We start from the raw sequence: 7,524 nt of genomic DNA on the forward strand, positions 1-7,524 counted from the left end.
CTGTTTATTCGGAAACGCTCTGATACAGCGAGTCTGGTATTTCAGACTTGATTCTCTTCGCTGCTGAACATAACCCATGTTCCGTAAATCCCACACCAGCACTCTCCGACCTGCTGTCCCCACAATTAGTCTATCTCCAGACACAGAAAGCGTGTAGACCTTTAAAAAAAAAATTACAATATTTAGCACTTGTCAGTCTGGATATCTGTTGTTCACTGTACAAAATAAAGTGTTAGCAATATACAACAACAAAACAGGTGATATCTACAATAAAGTCTATAACTATAAAGTCTATAGCTACAGTCTTTAGCTTCAATTTATAACTCAAATTTGGGATAAAGAGCAGTAGTGTGCAGCTGGTTAGTGATAAGACACTGATGTAGCATTTCAAAAGCTCACCCTGAATTCTGTACCCTAGCACACCTGGAAAAATCAAGCCCAACACAGCATCATACTACATATAACTAATTTAGCAAATAAAAAATAAAAAGTTTAATATGCATATGCACTTGTGCAATGCTAAATTTCAAGCACATTTGTTCAGTTACCAGTCTCCAGATCTCAGTGACATCTAAATAAATCTTCCACACATAAGATTTCTTCCTTTTGCTAGTATTACCCATCTTCTAAATGCTACATGTGTACAGAAGTATTTGTGTGATTCAAAAGGGAAATCAGTATTATTAGTCATAAATTATTTTAAATATTAAATTCATAGGATATTTCAAGTTAAGAGCAAAACAGATACAAAGTAACGGGGGGGGGAAGCGGGGTGTAGATACTGGAAATCATCTTTGCTTGGTATGCACAGCTTGCATTCCCCACTATCAAGTCATAATCCTGCAGTTTAGTCCTACAATACCACATTTCCTTTTTGTTTTTTCTCCATCTGGTAATCATGTGGTTTTCTTTTTAAACAGAATACTTCAAGTTGAGCTTCACGTTAATAACGAGAAATAAATTGCCAAGAAGTCATTAAAAAAAACACAACAGTACTTTGTATACTTTAATAAAACTAAGTGAAATTGAAGGAAGCAATATGCTTGACATCATTAAAAAAGACTATGGCTTGGAATTTCAACTCTACTCCAAAAACTGGCTCAGAGGTTCTAATTTTTGGTTATCAAATTTCTCATTAAAATGCTCAGCATATAAATCATTGTGTTTCCAACTATTACTTGGGATGCAATTAATCTGGAAACGCGTTTAAAAAAAGAACAAGAAAAAAGGCTCAGTCAAAAACTCTGTACTACCAAATGAATTACAAGTTGTTGATACACATGCAAGATGGAATCCAGCTACCTATAGCTGTCCTGTCACTGAGCTGCTAACAAGAGCACACTGTAAGAATGAGCTTTGTCAGAAGTGATCTAATGCAGCTAAATACATAGGAAACAGATCTTGTACATACCTCAGATCAAGAATCAAAAGTGTAAGAGATCTGGTATGCTGCCAGAAGGATTCAATTTACTTTTGGCATGTGTTTGTAAAGTTTCGCTCAAGCACCTAGTTTCACTTTCTGGTTCTCTGATAAAGCTCAATAAAGCTATTTGGTTCTGGTAAAACTGCACTGAAATATCAGATACAACAACTCTTCATTTGCTATAAACATTTCTGTAGAAGTTGCATTTTCAAAAAGTTAATTTCTAATAAAAAAACTAAGCAGACAGGTGTGTGTGGGTATGCATGTGCATATATACATACATATATATAAAAAACTTTCTTTAACCAATCCACATTCCTTCAGCATGCATTCTTGCTCTAAAATGTGATTATTGAATTTCCCTCTTAAGACTGAGGTCTTAAGATGGGAAATGTCTGAAGTGCTCACAAAGGAGTTGCCTAAAATGTCTGATTATCCCAACTTCCAAAACCCACCTACATATAAAAAGGTCAAGAAAACTCTGAGTCAACAGTAGCTATACACTTTAAGACAACGTTTTTTTTAATCTCCCTTCATTATCGATTTAAAAATTGATCCAAAAATATTAATAAACATTATATAAAATGTGTTTGTATACATGCAAGGAGACAAAGGCGTAAAGAACATTAAGTATCTTAAATCTTCTTTACAAACTGATGTCACACCTGTATAGCAAGTATTCTTTCTACACCTCACAATCATAAATCAAATGAAACCATTGTCATGCAGTTGAGTAGGTGTACACATTTATCAAAGGCAGTATTAAAAAAAAAAATGACATAATGAACCTTGCTGAACCAATAAGCAGCTTGATTCACTGGGGCTGTCCATTATGTAATACTCTGTCAGCAATTTATCACAGTTCTTTACATGCTACATACAACTATAAATCAAAACTAGAAATAATGCAATTACTTTATTCTGAACAAAGGTCTTGCCAGAAGTAGATTCAGCTGTGTTGTAACAGAAGTAATAGCTATTTAGATGCAACAGGGAATGTAACGATGGCTCATAATTATGACTTGACAGTACAATGTGACAGAGCTAAATGAAATTTAAAAAAAGGTATAGGCAAGAAAAATATTCACATGTAAAATTATCCAGCAACTCAGCCTGTGTTGAGAAGTCTATGAAAAAAACCAGAAATTACTGTTCTATAATTCTTTCAGTGACACCATTGTAAACAGTACAAAGATTAACACACCATATAACCATTAGAAAAAGCTTAAGACATTACATTTTACCTCATTTCTCTCCGTTTCTCATTAGCACAGAGGATTTTAGTATTAGGAGAACATCTGAATTTACTAGGCATTAGTCCAATGACAGGTAAATTACAATACAAGCAATTCTGTTCAATCTTTTCCCACAAGTGAAAAAAGCCAAAATATTATTTCAGGCAACGTAAAGGGCCTCCTACTATATCTCTACACACATTTCAAAAGTGCTAGGAGCTGATATATCTAAAAACCTTTGTGTTTAAGGAAATCGATAGTGTGTGTTACAATTAAGCCAAGGATTATTAATGACTGCATCAATTTCACATGCTGTTTTTGTTAGGTTTTCCTTCCTCAGATTTGTTTTAAATTACAAGAACTTGGTCCACCCCAAGTGCTAAGAATTAAGTTATGCTCTCCTGTTGATGAAAACTCAAAGCCTTAACCTAAAATCGCAATATATTCTGAATATTAATGCTTAAAAGTGCAACATTTTCACACCTTAGGAACCATTAAACATAACTTTTTAAATTCAATTAAAGTGAAGACAGTGCCCTGTACGGCAATGTTTAACCAGTCACTGGATGTATCACCTAGAATACGGCACCCAGTACATACCTTTTCAGGTTGAGAGAAGGTTCCTGCATTACACGGAGTTCTGGGATCCCACAGTTTAACTGTTTGATCCCAACTTCCAGTCACCATGACATTCACTTCTGGGCAATACTCAACACACCTGATAGGAGCATCATGAGCACCAACAAGGTTTTCTGTAAAAAACCACAATATATTGTAACTTTATTGGCTCTACAAACAGTCAGAATGTGTTGAATAAAGAATTAAGAACAGGACACACTACTGCAGTACAAACACACTATTTTCTGACATTCCCACAGGTGTACTGCTATAGCAGTCCCTTTAAGGATAGTTCAGTCTTCAGAAGCATAACTTTTGCAAAGATCAGAAATGTTAAATTTAAACTTAGGTCTCCTGAGATTATGAAAGGAAGCTCAGAATTTTAGGCAGCCACGTTCAGTACTATAAAGAAGTGCTCAGTGGTATCATCACCTGTGACACAGCCGCTAATACAGAAAGCGAGTTAAGCTTGTATATATTAACACTATGATTAAAAAAAGGAATTAATATTACATATTAATAAAAATATTAAGTTAACATAAACACTCATAGAAACAGCATTTTATTTATATTATAATATAAATATATAATTTTATGTTATATATATAACAGAATTATTTGACCTTTTTCATAACATTACTGCGCACACAAGTTTGTCAAGCCCTGGCAATTGGCTGGTTCTGGTGACCACATTTGTCTCAGGCTGAGATTTGCTTTTTTCTTTAACACACATACAAACACACAAAAAAGTTGGACAAACTAACTCCATATTTTGCACCAATGAGGCACCGGAACTGTGTTACTTCCTAGCAATGTTTGTTAGAAAAAAAACATAGTATAAGACCATGATATTTGACAAAGCAAGAGCTTTATATACATTCTGCCATACATGCGAATGATCCTTCTAAATATGTCTAAACCACAAAGTTTTGAAAAATAACATGCTCATTTTCAGTTCAGCTTGGCTAATTACCCCTAATTGAGACACAATAGCCTACGGCAGAGCAGGATTATCCTCAGAAATCCAATTCAAGACATCCTACAACAAGCATCTACCCAACTTCCTGGCAAATGGCCAAACACTTCCATGCTTTTGGGTGGTACTCATTAGGGCCACTAGTTATTCTGCTAGATAAAGGCACACGTGATGTGAACCTTGTATCGACAGTGTGAGAAGTATATAGCTATTTCCTTTCCTTCCACTCCATTTTCCTTCCACTTCCATTTATTTTTTAAATAAAAAAGAAATACACGTGCAAAATACATCAATGAATATTCATCACCAGAGAAGTTTAAACCTCAGTTTAGCAGCAACAGATTCGGCCCTTCTGTTAAAGGTGTTATAGCACAATCTTCAATTACAGACTGAGGAATACTGCCTTGTTCAGTGCCTTAGTAATAAGAAAGGGCTGCATAGCATAGGAGGCTGCTGAGCACTGACACTGACAACTTACATCAATAGAGGATACTACTTAAAGCAAATATCCCCTATCTAAAAAACTTGAAACATATTCCACTCATGTAAGTATATAAATCTGAAGGCCAGTTGTTGAGACCACTTGCAGAACTCGATCTGCTTACCTTGGTCCGTGTTTAGATCGTGCATTTTCAATTGCTGATCTAACCCTCCACTCCAGGCATGGGTAGGATCCTATAAAACAAAACAAAACAAAAAAGTCACCTTATGACATGCCTTAAGTTTCCCTGGCTGCTATACATTTAAACTCCTAGGCTCTTAACACAGGACTTGCTTTCAAGAGTTTTGGGAAGATGGGAAGGAATTAAGACACAAGGGTTAAGAACCAGCCCGGATCTAAACAGGCAGATGACAGAAGCTTTGCAAAATGCTTAAGTAAGGCACTTTAAGCTACACAGATATTTTTTTTAATTTAAAAGTAAAACTAAAAAGAAACAAAAGCAGTTAGAGACTATATCAAATAATTTATATTTCTATAACAGCAAAATACATAATGCTTGTTTTTAAACAACCACCAACCTAACCTATTTCCATCTAATTGAAGTGTATCCCTTCTGAAACTAGAAACCATTTGAGAACCTGTGTGTTGATCCACAGCACGATATTAGCCATGTGACAAAATGTTCAGTGAAAAAGGCACAAGTAGGATTAAAAATTTAAACTGATCCTTAAAACATTCAGTAACACATCGTGACCAAGTCACTGGAGGACATGCCAGAACACAGTGCAAAAAGAGATGATGTTAAATGAAACCTTCTATTTAAAAAAAAAAAAAAAAAAAAACAACAAAACCCAACAGCCACACACACCACACAAAACAAGAAAGCGGCACCAAAAAACTTAAACCATTCATATTTAAAATTCAGTGCATTAAAAATACAGAAATGAAGTATCTGGTAAGTGGCTCACTTAGAACAATGCCAAGTTTCAAAAAAAAAAAAAAGTATGAGACAATTAAAAAGAAAACACTAGGAGGCTACAGGTGTTTATCGTGAATAACGATTTCTGCCTATATACCACCAGTAAAACTCTTTGCAAGAAACACACACACAATCTACCATAGCAGTGCAGAAACAGCAAAAGGCAGCTCAAATTACTTTTGCCTACCACTTCTACCAGAAGTAAATTACTTGAGTGCCTGCAGCCTTCACAGGAAATGTCTATATTTAGGACTAGAATGACATTAATTAAAAGAAGAATAATTGGCAGAAGTAAGCTATTTTTTTAAACCTAGATTTCAGGTAGGATTTCACTATCCCTTTAATTTCAGTGACTGACAATGTCTCATGTACCTCCTTGGGCACTATATGTCTATAAAATAATAACTAAAAAAAAAAAACCAAACCACCTCACACACTTACATAAAAAGCACAGTCAAGGACAGCTCCTGAATGTTGATATTTGAGTCTCATGGTGTTGGCAGGAACATCATAGAGCCGGACAGTTGTGTCCCAGGATGAAACAAGCAGAAACTGAGATGTATTTGGACTAAACTTTACTGATGAAATACCATCATCTGGAGTTTGATTTAGTTTGAACTCGTTTGATCCCGTCATCTGAAGAAAAGACAATAAAGCACAGATACAATTTTAGTAATAACAAGAACATAAACTGAGCAAGTTAGTTAGCTAACTGATCCATCTTAAACATAACTTGTAGTAAACTTTTCTGGTCTACTTCCTTTTACACAGAAGTTCAGAACACCTAGATTTCTGAAAAAGATGCTAATCCCTGTCCAAAACCTCAATAAATTCTTCTCCCTACAGAGAGCTTTTAAATGTAAATATCAAATATAACATGGAATAAACAGTATGAAAAGTGTATTTTTATTATTATTATGATCATCTATAAGCTTGTATATCATTACTTACAAATGTATTTTTCCCCCATGCTACTGTGTATGTGGCTGTATTTTTTAAAGTAAATATTTATAAATAGCTGTGAACATCAAGAAGTTACTTTAAAAAACACATACAGGCAGAAAGGAATCCGATTTGAAAACTCCAACAAAAGGCATTGATTTGTTTCTGATTTGGTATGACTGTCATACACTTCCAAGAATTCCAATTGGATTACCTTTTAAATAGTTTCAGGCTCTCACAACTTTCCAATCCTTAGGCTTATGTAAGTACTATAAAACATGTCCAATGAAACAGCTTTAAGATTATTTTTTTTTTTTTCAGTGACAGATCAGTGACCATGAAGGTAAAGGCAGCACTCACTTCATAGGACTAGTTAGTCGTATACACAAAAATTCAAAGAAGGAGAGCAGAGGCTTTGAGCAGTAAATTTCAGCTGGGAATAAATACAGTGCAGACACTACAAACACTCTCAAAGAAGCAGCTGTTTGTTATAAGGACACCAAGAAAACTGCCAAAATTTTTGTTAAGGCTTCAGAAAGCCTTAACAGCGCATTTCCCTTATGCTAAAAGGACAGAGAAGTAAATTAGCTCAGATTTTCCATAACGCTATCACTCCTGAATTTGTATGTACAACTGCAGAGGTAAGATTAGACCTCCGAGAATAAATAAAGAGAGAATGAGCAGATGAACTGGGACGAGGTTCAAATTTAGAGCACAATTATTCTAGTTCAGCACCTGTCAGTAACTGAACAATCATCAAGTTGTATAATGTGAGCACTACACATTCTTACGCTGGACAGATTTCCTAAGTGGCAGCTTTGGTAGGTGTTCTGTGAGACACTCTTAAAAAAATATCCACTATGTAAACACAAAGTGGTATTTCTGCTATTTAAACACAAGGGGGGGGGG

The 7,524-nt window shown here is 35.0% G+C and overlaps 1 protein-coding gene across 1 annotated transcript in view; it reads right to left on the reverse strand.

The window, feature by feature from the left end:
• The window catches only part of BUB3 (BUB3 mitotic checkpoint protein), a 10,642-nt gene that overhangs the window by 2,182 nt on the left and 936 nt on the right, over positions 1-7,524 (reverse strand). Inside the window, exons 2-5 of the mRNA XM_009892731.1 lie at positions 6,115-6,309; positions 4,858-4,927; positions 3,259-3,410; positions 3-159 (exon numbers count right to left, since the gene is read on the reverse strand). Of these exons, the coding sequence (XP_009891033.1) occupies positions 3-159; positions 3,259-3,410; positions 4,858-4,927; positions 6,115-6,309 (574 nt within the window). The remainder of the gene's footprint in view (positions 1-2; positions 160-3,258; positions 3,411-4,857; positions 4,928-6,114; positions 6,310-7,524) is intronic.

This window comes from Charadrius vociferus, unplaced genomic scaffold, assembly GCF_000708025.1.
Source record: "Charadrius vociferus isolate BGI_N301 unplaced genomic scaffold, ASM70802v2 scaffold38, whole genome shotgun sequence".
Classification (NCBI taxonomy): domain Eukaryota; kingdom Metazoa; phylum Chordata; class Aves; order Charadriiformes; family Charadriidae; genus Charadrius; species Charadrius vociferus.